A 26,443-nucleotide genomic window follows, 5' to 3' on the forward strand; every position below is an offset into this window, starting at 1 on the left:
ACAGGTCTCATTTAATGCTTACAGATCAGGAGTTTCCGTTGTGGCTCAGCAGGTTAAGAATCCGACATAGTGTCCGTGAGGGTGCAAGTTTGATCCCCGGCCTCACTCAGTGGGTTAAGGATCTGGCATTGCCACAAGCTGCAGCTTGGGTCCCAGATGCAGCTCAGATCTGGTGTGACCACAGCCACAGCTCTGATTTAACCCCCAGCCCAGGAACTTCCATATGCTGCGGGAAGTTAAAAAATAATAATAAAGTTTACAAAAACATCGTTGTTAATTTACATCTGTGACTTAAAAGTTTCCTCATGGTAGAATTCGGAATTTCTAACCCACTGACTCCTAAAGGAAAACACTTTACCAGCTACTTCTTCTGCTGTGGTGGAAATGACCTTCAGACATCTAAGTTCACTAAGAGAGTAGGTTTTACACCTGAAGAAACATTTGGTTAAACTGCTAAAAGAGAAGAAATGAATCATTTCCATAAGAAAGTTCATAGGTTTGAAAGCAACAGAGCTTCCCCCTCTCTTCATCAGCAGTTTGTCCATTCATTAGTCCTCCAATTCCACTTCAATTAAATTAACTCTAATTAATAAGTTCATTACAAAGATGGACGCACCTTGCTCAAAGCTAGTGTGCTAAACACTGATAAACTCCCTCACCCTAATGAAAAATTGATTAGATTGAATAAAAAAGGGTACTGCAGAAAGAAACCTCGCTCTTCTGGAGCTGAGGTGATGTTCTCTTCCTCTGACGTTAATCAAACCATCTTGAATCTTTTAATCAAAAATTTAATTCAAATGAGAAGGAAAAGGTGGCATGCAAAAACACATACCACTCCCTTCCAGTTCATAGTCCTGACTGTTGTTTCTAAGAAATGTTACAACTCTCATAAAGCCTTGATCTGGTGTTTAAAATTCTATAGCACTGTGAAGTACAGTGTTTGAGAAATGTTATTTGGCCAACTAATGTGGAACATGTGACTATATACACAGTGACTTTTTTAAATTTAAAATTATGACTGTTGCAGTTCCTGTTGAGGCACAGAGGAAATAAATCCGACTAGTATCCATGAGGATGCAGGTTCCATCCCTGGCCTTGCTCAGTGGGTTAAGGATCTGGCATTGCCATGAGCTGTGGTGTAGGTCTCAGACACAGCACAGATCCCATGTTGCTGTGGCTGTGGTGTAGACTGACAGCTGTAGCTCTGATTCAACCCCTGGCCTGGGAATCTCCATGTGCTGCATTTATGTCCCTAAAAAGCAAAATTAAAAATTAAAAAATATAGTTATGACTGTAGTCCATTTTCTGTTTGTTAGAAGTGACCCCAGGTCTTTATCGTTCAGCATTTTTATTTTTGAAAGAAAACCAAAACTAAGCAATAAGTCTTTCAATCTTAAAAAGGATAGTTCATTTTATTTAACTTTATATGTGAAGAGTAAAAAATAAAATGGCCTTCAGAGTTCTCTCTGTCTCTTACTTTCTTTATTTGGATTTAGCCAAATAAAGCTTTCGAGAAAGCTTTTTAAGAAAAAAAAAATTATTTCAGAGGCCTGAATTCTATTTTAAGGACCTGACCTGTTGTTACTGTTTTTAAAGTCCTTTGGTCATTCGTGCTCCTTTTAGTAACTCCTTTAGTAACTCCTTTAGTAAAACCTTGCTTTTCAAATGCCAGAATCAGTACTTATATATATTACTAAACTGGTTTTCTCTATTGTTTTGTTAAACAACTTTTATCCACCAACAATACAGATATATTGAATGGGAAAAACAATTTCTTTTCTTTAACCAACATGTCTGTGTGTCAGGAGCAAGCTAATGTGCGTACTATAATTGATTCTCTTTTTTCACTCTTTTTTAAAATAATGGATTCTTTTTAATGGCAGCATCTGAATATTTTTTTAAAATTAAATGGTAGGATTAAAAATAACCTCTTTTCAATTTTTGCTGCAGGGCTGAAACCCAACTCCTGTTAGATACCCGACATGCTTAGACACTGAAATAGTTCATCAATTTTATAGCAACTTGATGTATGTGTGCATATGTTCCTAGCTGCCAAAAGATACTCTCAGAAACATATACATGTGTGTGTACATACTTTCCTCTCATTATGAATCATATGTTATGTTGTGTTAGTAGTCTGTGTGTGAGCACGTTCGTGCACTCCCGCATAATAGAAGGAAATTGTCCTGTACATTTGATGCCCAATTATGGCAGCATGTAAAATTAAACAAAAAAAGTGAACATCTACATTTAGCCACTGCTGCTAAAATTTACTTAGTATGTAAATACTTCATATTTATTTCCAGTGATTTTGTTTTTCACCTTAACATTCAGACACACTTGTTAACGCCCCTTCTCACTCCCCCTACCCTTCTCTCCCGCCCTGCTGTCTCTGTTTTTCCATCTAGAAATCTGCCCTGTGGACTGCGGCCCCCACGGTGTTTGCATGGGGGGCACTTGTCGCTGTGAAGAGGGCTGGACGGGTCCATCGTGTAACCAGAGAGCCTGCCACCCGCGCTGTGCCGAGCATGGGACCTGCAAGGACGGCAAGTGCGAATGCAGCCAGGGCTGGAACGGAGAGCACTGCACCATCGGTAGGCCAGCCCCGTCCCGCCCCAGCCCCACTGGCAGGAAAAGAGCTCAGATGCTCTGCTGCTTTGCAGCGGGGGAAAGCTGATCTCTTCCAACTAATGCTTCCTCCTCTTTCTTCGAAAGGGATTACTCCCTGGAAGGCTCTCATCTTCCAGTTGCAGTTCAGTTCTTTCTAGAACCACTGTCTCGAGTATGAAGTGTAAGAATTTTTCTTCATTGGTTAGGGGGATGGCTACCAAAATTGAGGGTTTCATTTCTTATAAAACAGCTCCCATTGACTATTTCTTTTTCGTGTTCTACATTGCTGCTGTGTAACAGCAATATATATATATATATTTTTTAACTTAAAAAAAATTCCCAATATGTAGCCCTTTTGGCTCCTGTAGATTCCAGAATCAGGCATCTTAGCACTTGTCAATCTATTTGGGTCTCAAAAAGAGGTTTGAGTTTTTATGACTTTATTTTGTAGTACCAGGCGAGGTAAAGTAGAATAAAATGCACAAGTCTAGCTTTTCTTAAACAAATTATATGCTTAACACGTCTTAAAATATGATGATGTTCTAGTACATCTGTTGGTTAAATAAGACAATCAAATAGGTGTTTAAGATCAAAATGTTAGTATGTGAATGGTATTTAGCCTGGATGCAAAAGTATCCAGAACTTATATATTAGTTCCGTACTCCCAAGGTATTCAGTGCTTTTCCTTTTACCATTTGAATCATGACCCGAAAACATTTATTTAAAGAAACACAATAAAAGTAATACATTTCTACCTCACTTCAGGGAAAGTGTACAACATTAATTATAAATGGCACCGTCCTACAGAAATTTCATGATTTGCGATACGGTGTTTTTCCACATTGAGTCAGGTCCTTAGGGTAAAATTTGATAAAGCCTTTGGGAGGAGTCCCAGTATCTTAAAAGCTGTTAATCTTCCAATGCATCTATATGATTATGTACTTCCATTTTTTTTTTTAAACAAGTGACTAGTTAGACAGGGATTTTTTTCCATGGAAGAATTGAAATCACTTATATTTTATAAATTGTCATACTTGTATCTTTTACAAATTTTAAGTAACGTTCTTTTTGTGTCTTCGTGATCCCTAATGTTTGTTTCAGGGGTCCCACTGCCACCCCCACATGTGGCAGTCCACTGGAAAGTTCATAGGACTCTGCAGAGTTGTGCTCAGGGCTTTGATGGTTTCTAGAAAGGGGAAAGACCTATCAGGTGGTGGTGTCTGGAGAAACCCATGTGGAGGCTCCCCGAGGTCTTCTCTCCAAGCAGGAGAGGTCACAGGAACCATGCTCCTTTGGGAAATGTCCCAACATGTGTGCAGTGTTTCCAGCCGTGGAAGCCTATTCAAGGCTCAGAGTTTAAGTTTTTACTGGGGGCTGCTCAACCAGGTAGGCTCTGTCAGCCACAGCCATCAATATTCCTGACTCTCCGATGAAGAGCAGGTGTTCATTGCTCCAGGTGGGCCAAAAGACCTCATGGATATAGGGAACATCCAAGTTGCCTAATATCAGCTGAGACCCAAGCCTGCAGATGTCTGAAGATCTGACCTTTAGGTTAACTCTTAACCTGTGGCACGTCCTTACGGTCTCACATGTTGAAGGTGAGCTACCAACAACAACTGGGGAACCTGTCGTCCCACTGGAGTCAAGGGCAAAGGCACACGGTCGAGGCACTGACAGAGCACTCATCCTCCCCTCTGACCCAGATGTGGCTTTCCCCTCCTCCGCTCTATAAGGGGGGGGCTCTGCAGGGCCCTGGCTGCCAACAGTAAGGCAAAAAACACTGACAGCCGCAATCTGTGTCTTTATGCAGACATAACAGAAAACAATGTGACATCCCCATGACCCAAAAGTTCCATGCCCCCATCCCAGAATGCCCCATGTTAGAGGCATGGCAGGAAAAATGTGCCGGTAATTATACTCCGTCATATTTTATGACCCCACCGTCACCATCCTAAGTGAACTGATTCAAGCCAAAGGGAAAAGGTTATCTGTCTGATTATTTGTACCCTAGCACCTGCAACCAACACATGTAGATACAGCTTGGAAAACGAAGAGGTACACTATCCACTGTCCCTATGCAGATTTAACTTGCCACCCAAGAGCCACCAAACAAATCAGTCCATAGGTGTCATCACTGACCTTGGTTGTAGCACTTGGTTAGTTTCCCTCAGAGGAGCTGTTCTTAAACAACTTTGCAGTTGTCTGAAAACAAATGGGATTTTTGTGAGTAGCAGGATTTTTTTTTTTTTTTAATAAGGTAGTGTGTCTTACTGTGGTCGTGAACAATTACGTTTTCTATTGTTTCCTTTTATTTTTGTTGCTTTTATACTCTGTGTACATAACAATGTGGAAGTAAAGGACCTGCTACATTTAAAAATAAGCCTTCCAGGTGAACCTTTTAAAAGATGTAAAGAACCTTTAAATCATTGTTTTGCTCTTTTATACTGTTAGAACTAGTTATTCCAAATTTGGGCGTACAAAGATCCCATTGCTTTTCCCCTGTCTACTTACTACATGTGTGTATGTCCACAATGAAATCTCAGGAGCCCTTTAAAAGGAGGCCTTTGTCAGTCACTGATTAAACAGCCCAGGAAATGACAGTATGTTTTCTCATTCAGGATAGTTACTGTTCTGTTCATTTCCTCTGAATTCCAACACTTAGGGGGCTGGCTGAAAGGAGCTTTCACTTTATGAAAGAATACTCATAAATCAGCAAGGCTTTTTTTTTCCTTTCTCCATATCATGTGCCATCTCATTGAATACAAACAGGGAGGTTAATTGAAACAGAGATGGAGGAGAAATTAAACAGTTAGAAGCAAACAAAAGTTCCCAACAGAAAGCAAAGAATATCCTTCACGAGTCATCTTACTGTCTTCATAAACTCTTCATGCTTACATAAAACCGTAAGCATTTTGATAGCAAAATGGCTTATGAATTTAGAATATTCACTGAGCACCCAACTACCTGAAGGGATTCCATCCTGATATTTTTATTAGCATGTTCATATTGTCCTCTCTTTACGAATTGTGTGTTCAGCGAATTCGGCACATTCGTTCTTGCATTCATTGTCCCAAGGCCGCCTCTCTTGGGTTAGACTTTGACAAGTGATGTATGCAGATAGAAAAACAAGACAAGCAGTACTATGATGAAAATGACTATATCATTTTCATTTATGATTGATGATTGTTAGACCTTTTCCTAAATAAATTTACATGATTGCTCCACAGCAAATAAGCATAAACAATGATTCCTGATGTAGTTCAGTGCTAACAGCACTGGTATAGATATTCGGCTATCAAAATGTCACCTTTTGTCCATAAAGGGGTCAAATGATTCTCGTACTCGTGCCCTTACCTGTGTTTTTCTTAAGATAGGAAAGAATGTTTAGAGGATCCAGAAGCAAGTTCTAAAATATGAAATATTAAAATTAGCTTCTAAATAATAGTTGGCATAATTAGATTTTTTTTTTTTCTTTTTTGGCCACCCTGAGGGATATGGCGTTCCCAGGCCAGGGATCAGATCCAAGCCACAGTTGCAACCTCTGCTGCAGCTGTGGCAACACCAGACCCTTTATCCCACTGTGCCGGGCCAGGGATCAAACCTGCATCCTGGCGCTGCAGAGACCCCGCTGATCCCGTTGCACCACAGCGGAAACTCCAATAGTTGACTAATTAGAATAGTATATGGCTATTTCTGTATTCTGAAACAGTTCTTTACAGACAAGTTAAGGCAGATCAAGGTCAAACCTGTGAACTGGGAGACACTTGTCTCAAGTCAGTAGGTTCACTATTTGCTGTATTTGACTGGAACCAGAATCTCTAACCATGCAAAGGCAACTCAACTGGTTTGGCTCTCTCTTTTCTTCTTGTTAAGGAAAAGAAGGGACAACTGCTATCTGATTAGCCTGTGGTTGAAGGACAGAGAAGTAGCACAAAACCATGCCAGCCTCTACTGAACAAATATCTGTAGGCAGAATCCATAAAAGTGCAACACTAACTAAATATCCTGGGCAGGGAGTTCCTCAGCAATAATGCACCAGACTACTATCCATAAGGATGCAGGTTTGATCCCTGGCCTCACTCAGTGGGTTAAGGATCTAGCATTACTGTGGCATAGGCTGGCAGCTATGGCTCCAATTTGACCCCAACCTGGGAACTTCCATATGCTGCAGGTGCAGCCCTAAAAAGACAAATAAATAAATATCCTGGGCAATGATAACTCCTAAATACCAAATTTTTGAGTAATATTTGAGTATTACTAACCTGTACCTTCCCCCAGGAAATATTCTTTTTAGCAATTGATGGGAGAAAATTTGCCCCTACAGCCATCCGTTTGTATCTGAGAGCATTGGAGGCTGTAGATGAGACAGGATCTGAAAGGGAGAGGAAGGAGAGATAAATAACACATCTGATTGTTATCTACAGTGGTTCAGGGTTGTTATGAAGGTGAGGAAGGTGACGATCTCTTTCTAAAGATGGTGAATTATCTTCTGGAGATTGATGGGCATTTCCCATTTCCCCGCAGACACAAATGGAGAAAAATGGGCTTATGTTGTTTACAAGTTGCTTAGATATAAAGAAGAACCTTAGGTTGGAAACCTATTTCAATCCTGGAGCAGCCCCCCCTCCCCCGCCCAGTTTTGAATCTCCATGCCAGTAAAAATTAACAATATAGTAATTATTTAGGTGTGAAACATCGTGGGGTTTGCTTTTTCTTTTTTTACTTTTGATACCCAAAAGATGTTAGCGGAATCCGGTTTCTTATTCAGCGGGCCGAAGAACGAACTTCACAAACACACAGGTGGCAAGCAACCAAAAGTCTTTATTACAGGAAAGCAAATAGCTCCCAGCACAGACACTGGGAGGGAGAGGAAGAGTCCCCCTTTCCTATTTTTCTGTGGAGGTTTTTATTTCTTAAGGGAGGTGGTACCAACGTGGGGTCCAGACATCATTCCTTTTTCCCATTGGCCTTGTCCAGTCACCTATATCAGGCCTTATCCACTAGAGGTCTTAGAGATGGATATGCCCCATAAGTTTTATGGCTTCATTGTTCTTCTTTCACCTAGACTGGGAGTGGCCACTCCTCTCATTCCTTCATTCCAAGTCAGTCAAGGGGTGAATTAAAGGTTAAGGTCCACCTAGACGTAAAGCAGGTGTACTTTCTACAGAAAACAAGGCCTGAGAATGTTATTTCCTGGAACTCCCAAATCATAGATACTAGTCAACAATGGTATCAAAGAATATGTTGAAGGCTTTGTTTGTTTGTTTCTTTCTTTTTTTTTTTTTGTCTTTTTGCTATTTCTTGGGCTGCTCCAGCGGCATATGGAGGTTCCCAGGCTAGGAGTCCAATCGGAGCTGTAGCCACCGGCCTACGCCATCACCACTGCAACTCAGGATCCGAGCCACGTCTGCAACCTACACCACAGCTCACAGCAACACTGGATGGTTAACCCACTGAGCAAAGGCAGGGACTGAACCCACAACCTCATGGTTCCTAGTAGGATTCGTTAACCACTGCACCACGATGGGAACTCCCAGAAGCCTTTGTTTCTACGCTACCTACCTAAATCATTATTCATCACTCTGCCTCACTTTAAGGAGTGTTTTTGGAGGGGAATGTTGTTTAAGTTCTTTGACTCCATTAAGTCCCTTGAGCAGTGTCCCAATTCCATGGATGCCTGGAGGGTTCTTGCAGTTTGAGAATGTATTGATAATTTCTGCTTTATGTGGAAAATTATTAGACTTAGGCATAGGGTTCACTTTTTATTCTCAACTTGATTTAACTTGTTTTGGGTTTTTTTCCCCTACAACATTTGCATGCCTCTGTCACATTTTATTTGTTATGATACTCATTTCTTTACCATTAATCAATTATTGACCATCTCATCTGTGACATTTGAATACTTCTTAATGCAAGGGAGTGTAATATCATGAAAATGGCTTAGGCTCAGAAATCTTTAAAAAGATATGTTTTCCAAGCAGTTTTGTGATTTATTCACTGTAACTTAGATCTTAACTGTTTTTAGCCTCAATTGGTTTTTTTCTTCCAAAAGTAAAGTAACTATAATAATACCTATCATATGAGATTCTGAAGCAGAGTGTCTAATGTTTAAGAGCTTTTAGAGTTTGACTCCTTGCTGCTACTCCTTGTGACTATGAGCAAATCATTTAACCTCTCTGATTATGTTTCCTCGTATATGAATATTATGTACCTCATAAGGTTGTTAGGATCCAGTGAAATGTGAGAATGTAAATCACTTGCTAAAGTACCTAGCAGACACTGTTCAATCAGTTTTTATTTCGTCGTTAAGTATAAATGAGGCCAAGTGCAACCCAGACAATGTTTTGGATGCTGACAAAAAAAAAGGTAAAACAAAATGGCTCTCCAGCGAATTTGTTTTAAAGAGTTAATGAAATTCCATTTCATTGTTATAAAATGTGACCTACTCTCAGAATGGCTATGGCTTAACAAGAAGTTGATATGTTTGGAATGGGGGTGAGAGAGGTGTTGCTTTGTAAAATCAGTGTGAAAGACAGGTAGAGTCTATTGTAATATTTTTCTTCTGGTTAATTCTCAAACACAGTTGTTTATTGAGCTACATTGATTTTCATGTACTTTCAGGCAATTCAAATGGAAATTTGGCCTAGGGGAAATCCTAATTCTTTTAAGCTACAAAAGACCGGCTATTTGTTTTTATTCTAATTCTTTCCTACACTGGGAAACAAGATCATTAATGATCACAAAGACGTGCTTTGTTTGTTCAGACAAAACTTAGACATACAGTATTCAGCATACCTCTAATAAATACCATAGTTGCTCTGGGCTTTGGAGTGCTAGAGATTAGAAGTTGAAAATGAAATACACACAGCTGGGGAGTTACCTACTCACAGTATGGGGGTAAAAGAAAGACAAAAGGATGCCAGTTTAGACATGTCTTTTGCTTCATATTCTAATTCTTATCTCAGGATAATGGTGAAAGAATGGTATTTTAGCCGAGAAATTAAAAAATAGGTGACAATTTTGAGGAAAAAAATAACCTCTTTTTTTTTATTATAGTTGATTTACAATGTTCTCTCGATTTCTGCTGTATAGCAAAGTGACTCAGTCACACACACACACACACACACACGTGCATTCTTTTTCTCATGTTATCCTTCATCATGTTCCATCACTCATTTGTGATATAGTTCCCTGTGCTGTACAACAGGATCTCATTGCTCATCCGCTCCAGTTGCACTGGTTTGCATCTACTAACCCCAAACTCCCAGTCCATCTCACTTCCTCCTCCTCCCCCTTGGCAACTGCTTCTTTGATAAATATCTCACTTAGACGGCAAGCTCAATGTTCTTTTTGACTTCTGTAATGGTCCCAAATTGGGAATCATATTCATGGTAATACAGAATATAAAAGTTCCAAAACTATCTTTCTTACATTTTATTTGAACTTATGATTCCCCCCTTAACAAGTGGATATAGGGTACTACATTACACCTGCAAATGATTGCTCTGGGAGGCATTTGGCTTCACATCTGTCAGTGTCATGTAGTAAAGAAAGGAGTCTCTAGGACCACCTATCTGGGTCCCTGATGGAATTTTACTGAGAAACTGAGGAAGCTTAAGCATCAAGGCTCCTCATGGTACAGGTCCCCTTCTAGGATCTTACAAGGGGACCGTGGATTTAAAGGTCATGTGTGTTGTGGTCTGTGCACATGCGTCAGAAAGGAGAATTTTCTGGCATGGTGAGGTGAAGAGAGAGGAGTTTATTGAGATAAGAGACTAGACCAGCAGGATGACTTCCTGACAATCAGGGAGAGCTTATGAGGAGCACATGGTCCTATCAGTTTTTATAGCCCAGGGAGAGAGGACATCTTACAATGCACCTGCTGATTGGTTGTGGAAAGATGGCATCTTCCGATACACTTGCCGGTTGGTTGGGAACTTACATTGCCCCTCTAGGGGTGGGGTGAGGAGTGGGCCACATAACTCCTGGTAGGGGGGCAGGAAGGAATAGGCCAGGTTGCTCAAGGTGGGGGAGGAGGCATTACAGTGAGACAGGTGAGGCGATGATAAGCATCAGGTAATTCTTGTCTTTGCCAGAGGCTTTGAGTTCTGTCTCCCTGAAGGGGCTTTGAAGTCCAACAATATGTTGCAAGTCAGTTAGGACCTTTGTTTTTTTCCACTCCAGGCTTCTCTCCACCACACAGTTCCTTGTGTAGGGTGGCATTGGAGTGGCTCTGGGCACTCGGAAGATTCAGCTAAGGAAAATTTGAGCTCAATATGCATTTAGTTTCAGTGTAATTGGATATATTTATGAGATGTGAAATCATTGCCATCTGTGGTTGTTACTGCTAGCCATCAGAGAATATGCCTGCCATCCACAGACTCACCTCGAGACCTCCAAGTTCAGGTCAGAGATTACAGGAAAATAGAAATTTGTCCTGCAGAGCCCTGCACCAGAAGTAAACAGGTAGCAGAGTGGAAATAAGTTTTAAAATGCATGGAAACAGAAGCTAGTCAGTGGAAAATTCTTCCTGTCATCAGATATGTTGTAAAATGCCTGATCAAAATCAAAGTTTTCTCTGGTCAGAAGTATTTTTGATGATGGACCTTAATGCAGTTAAAAATTGACCATAATTTTCTCTTTGGGTAAGAATTTATCAGAACTCATATTTTTAAGGCAGAAGTCTACAGCAATACTACAAAATTGAGTTCATCAGCGTGTGAAGTCACATGCCTTATGCATCCCAGTGTATCCCAGAATCATGTGACCATACCAGAAAAAGATGATTTACTGGTTATATGACATGAAGTCCTGATATTGACAATGATGTTATCAAACTCATGATATTACATGGGGCCATCAGAGCAAAGTGGTTAATAAATGTCATAAATTCATGGAGTATTTAAGATTAGTTTATTATACAATGAAGTCTTCCCAAACTGGACAGTGGTGACAAAAATTTGCACGACATTACTAATAACATGTGTTGAAGCCAAATGAAACTTTCTAAAATTGTCGGTAATGAAAACCATATTAGGAGTTCCTATTGTGGCTCAGTGGTAATGAAGCCAACTAGCATTGGTGAGGATGCAGATTTGATCCCTGGCCTCGCTCAGGGGGTTAAGGATCAGGCATTGCCATGGCTGGCTGTGTCTGTGTCATAGGCTAGTAGCTGCAGCTCCAATTCATCCCCTAGCCTGGGAACTTCCATATGCCGTGGGTACGGCCCTAAAAAGCCAAAAAAAAAAAAAATAATTAAACAATCACATTGAGGTGTTCTCTCATGGCACAGTAGGTTAAGGATCTGGCATTGTCACTGCAGTGGCTCAGGTCACTGCTGTGATACAGGTTCCATCCCTGGCCTGGGAACTTCCACATGCTGCAACTGTGGCCGAAAACCAAACAAAAACAAAACAAAGTAAAAACAATCACATTGAGGAAAGACTGGATTATTCTTTCTATAAAGAAATATTATAAAACCATTGACTTATAAGGAGACTAAGTAAATACAGCCTAAAAATTATAGAAAAAAATTGTTTGTTAGAGACATGTCATATACTTAAAAATAAAAACGTTCTACAATTTTTCTGATATTTATGGAGTTTTCCAGCTTCAAAATTATAATTTTTTGTGTTTTTTTCTCATTCTAAATAACTCCTCACTTTGTACCTAATTTCATATTCATAATTTGGTATTCTTTTTCTTAAAGAGAGATCTCTTTGAGAGCCCTCCAAACCTAGATCTGCCTCGGTTCCCAGATCTGTTACTTGACAGCTGTGTGATTTGGGGAAAACCATTTACACTGTCTATGCCTCAGTTCCCTCATCTCTAAAATGGAAATGAAAAGAGTAGCTCCCCCATAGGGTTGACAGAAGTATTAAGTGACTTAGGACGGGTAGAAATGCACCTAGAACACTATCCGGCTCATAGCAAACGCTGTAGGGATGTCTTTTACTGTCACTGCTCTTGTTGCTAGAGTATTTGGACTGGAATTAATAAAAAGTGGACCGGTATGGGTTCTTCTCTACTGAGTCTTATCCTCATGCAGAGGAATTAGCCGGCAGGGAAACAAGAGTGCGTGCTGGTTCTAAGAATGATTTCTCCCCCACACTTCCCACCACACTAACAGTGTGAGCAAATCTGTCACACGGGTGGAGGGTGGGTTATAGGACTCAGGAGGCATGGAGGTGGGTGCGAGGCAATTCCCCTTACCTGACTCAGTTGGCCGTGAACATCCAGACAGACTAAGAAAACCTCCCATGAAGTGTGCAAAAAAGGAGCACGTAAGATACTTCCTGCCATGAGCTCCCAGTTAGCGAATCCTGCGAGAACCGTGTGGAAAGCCACCCCATGGAGATGATGTTCTGCAAACCAGGCTGATTTTTAGATGTCTCTTTCGTCCTTTGAGATGACGTTCACCTCCACTGGGGGCCTCTCAATATTATTTTTTTTTCCTTTTGGTCTGATTTATTCAGTTAACAGTTTTATATACAGTGCTTTATCCTCGGTAATCCCCTCAGAATTGGTATTTTTTTTAATGAGGTCGCTTAATCTCCTCTCTTCTAAAAATGCAAAGCCAGTTTCTCTGACCTTTCTGAATAATGGAGGCCCTATTTCGCTAGGTTGTCAGCCCTCTCGCGCTCTCTACACAGTTTCAATATTTTTTAAACTATCACAGAGATCATGTTTATTTTACTAGTCCATGTAACCACATCACATTTAGTTTCCTCTTTATGAAGAAGTGCTTGGATAATGGGAGCCTTGTCGTTGACGGCAATGGTCACTAGCTCTCTGTGTCGAGATTTTAATTTTTCTATCCTTTGAGTGTTTTTTTTTTCTCATCACTATGTAAATTTTTCTGTATTAGTTTGCTTTTCTTTACATGTACCAATTTCAACATAAAAGGACATGAAGCCATGGGCTGAATTTAGCTGCAGCCTGTGCTGCCAAAAAATAGCAGATCTGAACTAAAGGAATCTTTTCACTCAGTGCTCAATAACCTTTGAGGCAAAGAGGAATCAACCAACAAAAATAAATTCACAAGCCTACCTGTGAAACTTTAGTAAGTTTGACTGTGTTTCCATCATATTTTAGTCTTAAGGACTAGTCTTTAAGTCTTTGGAGGGTGGGGCACCCCTGTGGCATGCAGAACCCTCACCACAGCAGTGACCAGAACCACTGTAGTGACAACAACGCCAGATCCTTAACCAGCTGAGCCACAAGAGAGCTCCTGAAGACCAGTCTTTAAGTCTTAATACCATATGTCCCAGGGATTTTTGGGGGTTTTTGTGTGTGTGACTTTTTAGGGCCTCACCCATGCCATATGGAGGTTCCCAGGCTAGGGGTCCAATCAGAGCTGTAGCCGCCGGCCTACACCAGAGCCACAGCAACAAAGGACCCAAGCCACGTCTGCAACCTACACCACAGCTCACAGCAATGCCGGACCCTTAACCCACTGAGCGAGGCCGGGGATCAAACATGCGTCCTCATGGATGCTAGTCATGTTCGTTAACCTCTGAGCCACGACGGGAACTCCCATCCAGGTTTTTGAATCATTCTGAATCTCTACTAACTTTGACAATCCTCTAAAGCTCCAGAGGGGTGATTAGTTTGACTCTTCCACCAACTTTCTGTGAAGTGCCTTTCAGCCTTAACTTTGCAGCATCCCTTCCTTCCTTGGCTTGTTCATCTGCCCACGAAAGTCACATGTTGTCTCAAGAGCCTGTTGGAATTACATCCTAGAATCAGATACATCCTGGGAAAAGTCTGAATTCAAATCTTCATATAACTTTTGCTAGCGATTTGCTGTGTGACCTTCAGTAACATCCGTAGTTCCCCAGAGCCATCCTGATAAATGTTCTATCGTGTTGACGATTCACTTCCTTAGGTATCAGTTTCCTTACCCCTGAGAATAAATGTAGCTGAGCAACTTTTGGCATTGACATCAGGTATTTGAGTTCCCCCTTTCTCATCCAATTCTTCACTCTGTGATTTATCCTCACTAAACAGAGAGGCAGCAGCCTAAAGCTGAGACTCTGAAATCACAAGGCAGCAGTGCTCCTGAGAGGTAAATTTCAGTGACAGTTGCATAGTTTGGGGAAATGTTACCTGTGTTCTGTACTTTAGAGGAGGGGCAGGTTTAAGGACTTCTCAAACTCGACTCTGAATGTAGGTAAATGTTCTGTGGGTGAATGTATCTGGATTTAACAATAGAGCTTTCTGTTTAGGTGATTTAGACATAGCTGATTACGAGGATGGGGGTTTTGAGGTCTTTGGAAGGAATATGCTGAACATACCTTAGAGTATCACATGATAAAGAATTTTATCCTACAGTGGTTATCTGTGCACACATTTTTCCTTCCAATCTTCCTCCTGGGGTATATAACTTGAGTCCCAACAGCTACTAGAAATTAACTTTATTCCTATCCAGCCTACTATAAGACCCACTGACATTAGAGGAAGTGTATTCAGAAAAAAAAAAAAAAGAAAGAAAAAAAGAAAGAGGGTTAAATCCACTGTCAGTTTTCTCTCATAGGAACAGTACATAAGCAAATAATGATTATTTCTGTTTTTATGATCATTTATGTGCTGATTTCCTTAAGCTTGATAAACCTGGTTCTTTTCTTTCTTACAATCTTGTGTTTATTTCCCATCATGAACTTCATGGTTTTCTACCTAGTTTTTTAAGCCTCTCAAAATAATTTACTGTGTAACTCCTCTGTATCTTAGGGAAACAATTGATAAATTATAACTATCCCAGGGAAATTTCTGAATCTGTTTCTCGGAATTAAAATGTTATTTTCCATAGTTTTAAAAATCTGAATAAAACCCAATTAAGTTATATGTTAAATTTGTATTATATTGTTTTCTTAAAAGCCTGCCATTGTGTTTCTTTACTAATATACTCAGATATCTTTTTCAATTTGGAGCACCTCATTGACTTGCATCTTTTAAAAATCATCTAAGACCTTAATTTCCACCAGATTTAGTGTAGAGGAGGCTTTAAAGTTCAATTGACTGGATATACAATTTAACCAGAAATAAAGATGAAAGATGATCCTTTTAATTCTTACCAAGTTCACCAGAAGCCTTTTATGGAGAAGTTTAGGTCCAAGGCTTTTGGGAGGGAAACCGGGTGCAAAATAATATTATCAGCTATTTCACAGTATTAGCAAGGAAGAGAAAGATTATAACAAGTGCCAGATTATAAATATGTCACATTCTTCCCAAAACTCAAGCCGGGTAACCAAGGACTGTTGGCCAGCTAGTGAAAATGTTCATGTAGGTCTCAAGTAATTTTCATTATCTGCCGAGATCCTTATTACCCTAATGGAGTAAATAAAAAATCAAAGCTTTGGGAGTTCCTATTGTGGCTCAGCAGGTTAAGAACACGACATAGTGTCCATGGGAATGCATGTTCAACCCCTGGCCTTTCTCAGTGGGTTAAGGATCCGGCATTGCCACAAGCTGTGGCATAAGTCTCAGCTTCGGTTCATATTTGATCCCTGGCCCAGAAACCTCCATATGCCACGGGTACAGCCATAAAATGTTTTTTAAAACTCAGAACTTTGCATATAGTCCAATGTAAGTGTGGAAGAATTAAGCCCACAATTTTAAGGAATGTGCTTATTCCTTCCTGCCATGGAACCTTAGTATCCTTTCAATGACAGAATTTATCTTGATTGTTTCTTGAATGTGACAAAGGGAAAATAACCTCTTTTCATCTTAAAGCCATTCCTTTTCCACCTACCTGTTTTAAAAGTACAAGTTTGGTGACCGTGTTTTTCTGTGCAAAAGCCATGGCCTTTCTCCCTCTTCATATTTAACATATTATTTTCACAGATTATGGTGTGACGAGGGCCAATTTTTTTCTATTGCTCTTCTTCATGATAGGTTCATTGACCCTCTCCTCTTTGAGTGCCTCTTTAGTGAAGCTGGAAAACAGCTGCCTGAAATATGGCTATTATTTCTGGGGTTTAACAGACATGAGCCTTGGATAAATTAAGGAGCAGTCAAAGGAGGTCCATAAATATGAATACTTTGCCAGCTGCGTTTCCATTAAACCCTGTTGGTTGAATGAAATTAGTAAATAATTATGTTGGTGGGGAATCTGCTATATCCAAATGGAATATAATGTCTTTCTTTAACAACAGAGCTTAATTTTTTCCTATACACCAAATTAGTTTTTAGGATAATCTCCATTGCAAATGGGCCGATTTGCATTAAAACTATGCCTCCTTGTTCTGATTTGTCAACACCTCTTTTTTTAAAAAGTCTTTAACATTAAGCATGGGTGGGTAAGACCATCTGCTTATGGAGCTTGCCTGCAGCTCCATCACTTAACATATGAGACAGGTTACAGCTGTTTAATTGTTATGGGGCTGAACGATTATCATGCTATCCAAAATTAATATTTATATATGTATGCACAGAAAGCATGTGGTTAAACATAAGTGATCTAATTGTGAATTAATGGCGTTAGGTATTCATTAATTAGTCCCCACATGAACAATGAAGTGTAAAATAATGCTTTTCACATACACTGCAACTCTTGGCTTTTAAGATGAGTCCCCAGTAGTGATTATTATCCATATGAGTAACCCATATGCAAGGGGGAAAAAAAAAACCCACCATATAACTGTTATAAAAGGCCAAGAGAAAACCATCTCTGTGGTGATTGCACACACCCTAACTCTTTCCTGCCCCCCAAAGCATTATTCTCTGAATTGTGACCAGTGTAGGTACAAGCCATGTAATAAAAGCCTCCATGGGCAATTAGAATTGTCTGTAACAGCATGGCACCCACAGTCAAAACCACAGCTTATTGCGAACACTTTTCCCAGCCCAGCCAGCGTGGGTTTCTTCCTGCATTTAGGAATGGCGATACACAAACTCATATCATTCTGCTACAGAAGTTAGCAATATTTATTCTGTCAAGTCTGCTCAGTATATTCCGTAATGAAAAGTAGAATGAAAATTTTTCAGCACAATTGCAGTGTAAGGATCGGAATGTGCATGTAGAATAGGATATTTAAATGTCTTAAATCCCAAGTAGTTACTATAAAAGCGACTTGTATTTCTGAATTTATGAACAGATCATATGGTTGTTTATGCTCCTTTAGAAAATACTTATTTACATTGCTCAAATAAAATCACTAATGAAGGAACACAAAATATATAAGGACACACTGATGTGTTCTTTATTCCCAAACGCTGAATCACATTTTGATCAGGAATTGTGCACACAAAAAAATTCTTCACACAAAAATGGAATTGTCCCCACTTTGGGATCTAGCCTGTTCATATGAAGAATAGTCCTATTAAAGGGGATATATCTTGAGGAGGTGGAACATGAGGGGGCCTATTCTGGCATTTTGGGGGCAGGGTGGACCTCATGGTTTATGAAGAGATCATTGGTAGCCCCAGGATGCTTTGCTGAAAGTCAAGATTTATTTTCTTCTACATGGTCTCTTAAAAGATACCAATTACTTCATGGTTTTGTTCTTTTTAAACAATCTTTTTTTAAAAAGGTTAATTAATAGTACCTGTTATTTATCAAGTGCTTACTATGTGCACAATGCAGAGTTCTCTTGCTTAATTTTCACAACAACCTTATCAAGTAAATACTGTTACAGTCTCGGTTGACAGAACCCAGGCTCAGAGAGGTTCTGTAACTTTTCTGTGGATGCACAGCCAGTAACTAACAGTAATTAGAACCCAAATCCACATGAACCATTCCCAACTTGATTCCCTTAAGCACTAGACAAAGCTGCCTCCTGTTTAATTGTTCTAGTATGTATGCGTATAGTGGAATAGGTGAAAGTTAAATTTTTCCATGATAAAGAGAAAAAAATATCTATATACCTGTCACATAAAATTGAATTGTCATAGAAACAGATGCAGTAATTATGATGTCAGTGATGCATCAATATTAAAATGTCACTTTTTTAGTCAGGAAAATTTGAATTATAGCTGATAGCAGGATCCATAGCTTGCTAAAATAAAAATAACAATTGCAACAACAAAAAACAGTTCAGGAAAAATTGGTTTCTATTGTAGAGGATTTAAGAAGGTTGTAAACTATTGAAAATGCTACACACTTTTAAAACTTTAATTTATTTCCAGTTTATTTTTCTTGTCAGCTGAAATCAGTAGGCTGAATGCTATGTACAGATGTTGACCACTGGAAAACTCATAGAAAATGAGTAGGTATAATCAGCATCAGCTCATGAAAAAAGTCACAGAAAAGTTCAGTACCCAAAATACAAGTGGCAGACATCTGTACACACTCTTTCTTGCCCACAAATAAAGAAAAAATACTCTCTGTGTAAATCACCTTTGAAAAGAGCCATTTTTTTACAATTTTCCCCAAATAAGTTATAGTTTTTTCTTCAGTAAGTTAAATGGATTGTTTAGCTTTGTTATTTTTCCTGATATAGTTAAAAAAAAAAAAGACAAAAGAAAGAGCCAGTATATCTTACATGCTAATTCATACCTTTTTCTATAAATTTTCTTAAATTTTATGAATAGACAAAAGTAATGATGGTACACAAAAAATTATGCTCATTGATGTTGACCAAATGGGTGGATCATTTTTATGGTTTCTCTCCACAAGGCTTGTCAATACTACACAGACACCACTTTGGTAATGGCTATGACTTAGTTCCTTGTATCAGAATTTTAAAGATCTGAATATTTATTTAGCCTAAAGTGGTATGTACATCCTAATTTTCATTTATTAATGTGAAGAACAGTCTGTGTTGTGGATAACTTAGTTCCCAAATCAGGATACTAAAATATACCTGATTTTTTAAAATCTAGGAAATCGTAAGAAAATGTGGTTTTGCTTGTGTCATTCCCTGAACTCAAACAAGAAGTAAAAATCTGACGGAGACATGTGTTACTTCATGTTTATGTATGTGGGCCAGTAGGTGGAATGACGCCATGGGCAGAGAATACCGCAAAACTCATGTAACACACGCCAAACAATAGTCTTCCCTTTCATAGGCTGTGCGCATGCCAGCATCAGTGAGCATGCTGTCGGCATTCTGGCTGCTCCAGTGTTGCTTCCATTATGGAGATGTAGTCGACAGGAAGGCATGAAATTCTAAACTGAAGGAAAATACCAAATATTATTCTCCCAGTTGTCTGTACAAAGTTCTGCAGCTTATCCTGGCACTTTTTCAGCAGCGCTGACTTGATAGGATTTCATTTATCTCAAAGCACCTTTTCCATAAAATCTAGATTTTTTTTCCTGGGCAGATTTAAATCAGGAAAAATATTATTTCACTCTTTTGGAATGTCTTAGTATAAATAGTATTCCATACTAAAGTATGGTATTTTGCTTGGGTAGGTGCATACAAGAAGCAATGTATTATACAGATAATTTTTTAAGCAAATTTCCAATCTCTAAAAACATGAAATATGCAAACTTTCAAAAACAATTTATTTGAAGCAGATTTTTGAAAATGTGCTGCCAATTGGAGGGGAGCAAAAGCTCTTTCCAGCACATGTGCACGCGTGTATGTGCGCATACACGCGCACGCGCACACACATACACACACATACTTTTTACTGGCACAACCCAGTTGTTAAAGCGCACTTGCTAGTTGTTAAAATTCAAAGTAATTGACTCTCCTAAATAAGGTAAAATATTTGTAGTGTTTTAGCCCAGTCTCAGAATGAGAATTCTATGGTGAGGGAGGACATGTTTTTGAGGGGTCTGAGTAAATTGGTTTACAGCGTTTAAAATTATGTCAGTGTCATAATCCTTTATGACAGGGTAATCAGTAATAGAACAGTGAAGTGCTTACCAATTAACGACCATCAAATCAATGGGTATGCAGCTTGCCCACTGATTTAAACAGTTTTTGATTGGAATAAATGGATTTAATATGTACTTATTTGCAGACTGTAGCTCTTCTCTCATCCTACAGGAACTGGCACATGCATAATCAAAGAATGATACATACTTATAACTTTAATGAGATACTAATGTGAATCATTTTTTTAAAGTCTGTTATAAAGTATTATGAAACACAATGCCAAATAAAAATTCGTCCTCGCCTCCAAGGACCTCACAGTGTTTGCCATAGTGAAGAATATGTCTGTGTTTTATTATGCACTCATCTGATTGAATTATTCTCTTTCAGAGATGGGCCCCTAAGATTTTATTGTTGTAATTAAACTGAGAAATATTTCCAGCATTCTAAATTCTGTGTTATTTGACTGTGTGTACGCAATATCCAGGAGTGAATTCAACAGCCCAGTGAAAATACGTTACTATTTAATATGCTCTAACCCAAGCACATTGTCGAGAGCAGAAACAGTATGAATAGATGATAACTATACACATCAGCAACTATGTATACACAGCCAAACTATTTGTATTTTTCCCTGGTGAACTGCCTAATGTAGATAGAACCAACTTGGTTCACCTTTGTTTCCTCTCTGTGTTTGAAAGAATCAGTTGGACAGTAAAAGGAAAGCAAATTTGGAATTAATCTTATTCCATGAAGACCTCCGAATATCCCAATTCCTCCCCCAAACAGGCACATGTACTCCTCTGACATCTTCCTTCCTTCCTTCCTTTCTTCGTCTTTTTAGGGCTGTACCCACAGCATATGGAGGTTCCTGGGTGAGGGGTCAACTCGGAACTGTAACCACCAGCCTACACCACAGCCACAGCAACACCAGATCTGAGCCACATCTGTGACCTACACCACAGTTCACAGCAACTCCAGATCCTTAACCCACTGAGTGAGTCCAGGGATCAAAGCTTTGTACTCAGGGGCTAGTCAGATTCATTTCCACTGAGACATGATGGGAACTCCTCTGACCTTTTTTTAAATGAGTAGCCTTCTTTGGAACTATCACTCAGCAGTTATTTCTTCTACAGCGGACATCAACTGAACTGCTTCTGTTCTTTGATTCTTTCAAACTCCCTAGTTTTAATTTCTCCTGATGGTATCCCTCAGTCTTAATATCCTGCCAGTTGGTTTTCCAAACTTCAGATTCTTAGAACAGGTTCCAGCAGTTCTTATCGTAAAGCTTTCTTTATGTCAAATACCCTTGTTTATGAGGCTTTGTCCACAGATGAATGTTTGAAATTACTTCAATTTTAGTCTTCCTTCCCGGTTTCTCCCTCTAATTGTCGACACTGAATTAAGGAGTTCTACCTGTTTTCACCTTATTTTTTTCATACAAGGAAATTTATTGACCAATCCAAAAACAGAAGATGCTTCTGGTCTACCTTATGTGGGTACACAGTTCTGCATCTTCTGTGTTGTACATAGAGCTTCTTTGTTAAGTGTATAGACTTCGGTCTCAGACTGCCTGGTTGGGAATTTGCACCACTTGCTAGCATTTTGACCTTAAAGAAGTTAGGTAATTTCCTGTGCCTCAGTTTCCTCATTTGTGAAGTAGGGAAGATAATAAAAGTACCTCTTACCACCTCGGGTGGGTGGTGAAAATTAAATGAGCCAGTTTGTGTAAAATGCTTAGCATCATTTTCAGCACATAGTAATAGTCAGTCAATGCTAGTTATTGTTAATGCCGCTGTATACAATTAGGATAGATGGATTGAGCAAGGGAAGAGGACCAGATGGACGAAGGAGAGGGGAAGGATATTGTCAATGAGGTATTGCACTCATACACTTCTTTCTCAAAAGATAGCTTGTGTATTGTTCATAGAATTTCTTCCAAAGCTGCAAATGCATGTAGGACATAGTAGGCGCACCGTAAGAAGCACATTTAATCATTTTATTCAGCAGATATTAAGAATATCCCTTATGAGCCAGGCGATGGAAATATAGTGATTAGCATGACCATGAAGTTTACATCTCTTAACGGGGAAGATGTACACATTGTCACATATGTCTTTGTATCATTGAAGCCCTGTGTTTTCATGGAATCTTTTAAAAGCTCTTAACTAAAATGAACTGATCACAGCTAGTTCTGGATTCTTTTTTTCTCCTTTCACATTTAGCCTGGTGTTTGTACTCCTAGACTTCATCCATGAGAGGTATTCAGAGGGAAAATAGGAAGAATCAGTTAACTACAAGAAATGAAAGGAAGAGAGAGGCCCACAGTTTTGATAGATAAGCAAAGGAGACAACAAAATGTAGGTAGAATTTCTAAAAGGATGCTCTTCCTCCCTACTGTCCATGTTGGGAATTAAAAAAAAAAAAAAAGATACAAGAAGACTATATATGAGCAGGCTCCTACCTACAGGGCCTTAGAATCCAGGTCCATTATTAAGGAGTATGGACCTAAGCAAATCATTTTGTGTTCACCTCCACATATCTTCCCCAAATGTAAAGGGGGAAATATGGTAAATAGGGACCTTGGAAAGAGGAAGAATGCTTTTTTTAAAAAAGTACTCAGAGGGGAATGTGTGAGAAGGATGCAGTCTTCTTCATTTGCTTTGGTGAATTCAGAGGTTTATGAGCTAATCACAGAATAACAATTCTTTTGATGAGGCAGACCTGTCTTCCAGCTCAAATTTCAGTGAGCCCCTGGACACCTGTACCAGCAAGTAGACCAAGGAATTCCAATGTATGGGCTTAAACTGAGCAACTGTTTCCTTTGTCATGTTCCAGGAATGACTGTGTATTGGAATTCATTTTGAATGAGAGACAGCTAAGGCCAAGATTAGCCCTGGCTCATAAAGACACTCACCTGTTTTCTGCCATTTAAGGTAGATCCACCTGGCACTTTCTTAGGGAAGCCATATAGAAGATATCAAAAAGATGATGGTACTACCTTGTGACTTTGGGAAACGCAAGTATCTGCTTAAATTCACGTTAGGTCAGGAATGAGTGTGCAGTACGTCTGAGCTTTCTTCATCCATTTCTTCTACCAAAAAAAAATTAATTTGTTTCTAAATGTCCAAGAAGAGACATTATGACAGTGGTTAAGAGCAAGCTCTAGAGCCAGATAGCCTAGACAGCTACCTGTGCCCTTGCACAAAATGTGTCTCTCCTGCTCTCTTCATCTGTATTTACTGTGTCAACTGTATTTACATTATAGGGTTGTGGTGAAGATTAAATGAGAGAATGCTATAAAGCAGAGCTAGAAATTTGGGAATCATTAATACATCAGCCAAGTGTTCGTAATCTGCAAGTTATGGAACCAGAGCTCATGGAAAAGCTGCAATAATAAGCAGCATTTTGTGTTTGTGAACATGTGTGCCTTTGGTGAGGGCAGGGGCCAGAATTTGTAACTCTCACCACTTTCCTCAGAGATCTGAGACCCCAAAAAGATTAAGAACCACTGTCTTACAGGAAATGCGGTAATACTCACCCTCTATGTCCCACATGGATCTTCTTAAAAGATAAATTATTGAAACCCCAGGGAAAGTGTTTTATGAATACAGCATTTTACTGGAGAATTTTAAAGGGCTCCATTTTATGTGTCTAGCACTCCTATTTATCAGAGTTTTCTTCTATAAAACAAATATAAAACTTCTGACTAGATCTCGTAAGAAGGACTTTCTTTTTGTGTCAGAACACACTTGTTCATTTTCAAAGTAATTTTTTTTGCAACTTAATGTATATTTCAGCAATTGTTAGGTGTATTAATTTTTAAATATACTGTGTTTTTTTTACGATTATTGTTCCTAATGGCTTCTTACAACATGCCTGCATTTTTCTTATTATTTTCTGTAGTAGCTTATATGATGATGTTTTCATCATTGCAATTATTTTGAATGATTATTTGAACCTCGTGTATTGACATTTCCTTTTAACTTCTTTGTTGTTTGGAGCCAGGCTTTTGTGGTGTTGTCAAAAATTTTACTCTTTGAGGCCAAAATATAGGTGGTAGTTTATTCCCTCCTTCTCTTAGTTTTAAGCTCTCAGCTTCACAGTTAGGCCCTATGATATAAAATGCAAATGACAAATCTTGGTATCATTTTCTCAGTACAGATATTTTTCTTATGGTTGGTTTTAAAACTTTTTACTAAGTATGTTTTAAATATTTGTAATATTTAAAGTGCTGTGTAAATTTTGACCTACTGTGTATTTTTAAAGTGTTTTCTCATTTCAGCTCCACTTTTGATGTTCTCTTGACCCAATGATAAACCTGCTTTTACCTGTAATCAATATACTGTTTTGCATAATTGATTCTGTTTGTTAAAATAATGAGATTGGCTAGATTCTATTTTAGTTCACCTTTGAAACTACTAATCTAGATCAGAATTAATTGCATTCCTTATTTTGGTTGCATTAACTGTAGTGGACCTGATGTAAAAGCCGAGGCTTATTCTCCAACTCGGATCAGTGTTATAAATTTTCATAAACTAAGAATTCCCTCAGAAATACTGCCCTATCTGAACCAGAAACTCCACAGTGTTTAATGGCACTTTGTTTATTCTCAATATCAACTGAGCTGTCATGGGACTCTACTATATTATATAATGTTCGGAAGGAATTATTGAGAAATAGTATGAATGATATTATACAATTATGTGTTTTTATTTTAATATTTGCAAACAGAATTTTTAATGAAATTAGAATTTCACGATAGTGCCTGACGCTCTTTCTTTTTCGCCTTAATTTCCCCTGCAATATATTGTCAATTAGCTATAAACATGCTTATTTGTAAATGCCGTTCAGAAGCATCTAATGGAATCCTGTGGCCAAGCGAAGAATCCTTTTATAGACACGGTACAGATGCGCCTAAACCATTTACGGTCTTGTTTACGCATGTGACAGAACTCCCAGACTTGAGTAGCTCAACTGAAAGTTATAGTTTAAATCATTCTGGTGAGTTCTACTACCACTTGCATATGTCAGTAATGAAAAATAATCAACATAAGCATCTTTGAAAAGCAATTTGAGATCATTAAAGATGTATGAATTTTGACAAAGCAAGAAGATTTGAGGCTTATGAAGAATATATTAGGTCTCTCCATTGAGGGAAGAGGAAAGGTGTAGGCTAATTGTAACCTCATGAAAGATTAAATGGACAGGTACAGTAAAAGACTTGTCTTAATCCTGACTGTTCCTGCAAAGCTTTTGTGAGAAAAGGAGCCCAATTCCTGTAGGAATCCTGAAAAGAAACAAGATCTCAGAGCAGTCCTTCTTTCCTACCTGACTACGTATGTGATACATCTTGATACATCGTAGCCCCCTGACATAGTCAAGGGCTGCTAGGTATCCATGTTACAGAACTTGCACATATCTTTTTCATAATACTGTATTAAGTTTGCTCAAGGATTCTCAGTTCCTTTATATTTTGCATCATTATTAACAAAAGTCTGATTATTTCCAAATATGCAAGTAACTCAAAAGAGAAGGTGAATGAAATAGAACTTCTGTGGGTTTATCTCACAGATTAAAGAAAGACAGCATCTGAATATATGTAAATGATTCTTCCAGGGCTTCTGTATATTCCTTCTGCCCTTCCACTGTGTAACCCTTATGAAACTACTTTGTTCAAAACAACCTGAAAAAATAGAACTATTTTCTCACCCCCCACCCAAAAAAAGTTTGATTATTTATAGATTTCAGAGTTGTAAATTTCCAAATTTAATTCCATTTGTTCTGTTTAGCTATGAAGGGATAGTCTCAAGAAGGGTTAGGGCCCATATTCCACATCATATGCAAAAGAGAGTGTTAGTTGACCTGCTTACGTTTCCTTGAAAACGCTGAGTATTTGCTGGAATCATGACTGCATTTGCTAAAACATGAATATATTGCATTTTTTAGAAGATATAAAGTGCATCTCTGTCCTGTGATGTGAGTCTTATGTCAGCTGCAGCTGCTCAATTTGCATGTAAATTCTGAAAATTTCCTTGTCCCATGTGACACTTCTGAAATGTCTGTCTGTT

At 38.8% G+C, this 26,443-nt stretch overlaps 1 protein-coding gene across 2 annotated transcripts in view; it reads left to right on the plus strand.

The window, feature by feature from the left end:
• The window catches only part of TENM3 (teneurin transmembrane protein 3), a 706,293-nt gene that overhangs the window by 595,191 nt on the left and 84,659 nt on the right, over positions 1-26,443 (plus strand). For both annotated transcript variants that reach the window (XM_047772297.1, XM_047772296.1), the window contains exon 12: positions 2,409-2,594. In XM_047772297.1, coding sequence (XP_047628253.1) covers positions 2,409-2,594 — 186 coding nt within the window. The remainder of the gene's footprint in view (positions 1-2,408; positions 2,595-26,443) is intronic.

Source organism: Phacochoerus africanus, chromosome 3, assembly GCF_016906955.1.
Source record: "Phacochoerus africanus isolate WHEZ1 chromosome 3, ROS_Pafr_v1, whole genome shotgun sequence".
In the NCBI taxonomy this organism is placed as follows: Eukaryota; Metazoa; Chordata; class Mammalia; order Artiodactyla; family Suidae; genus Phacochoerus; species Phacochoerus africanus.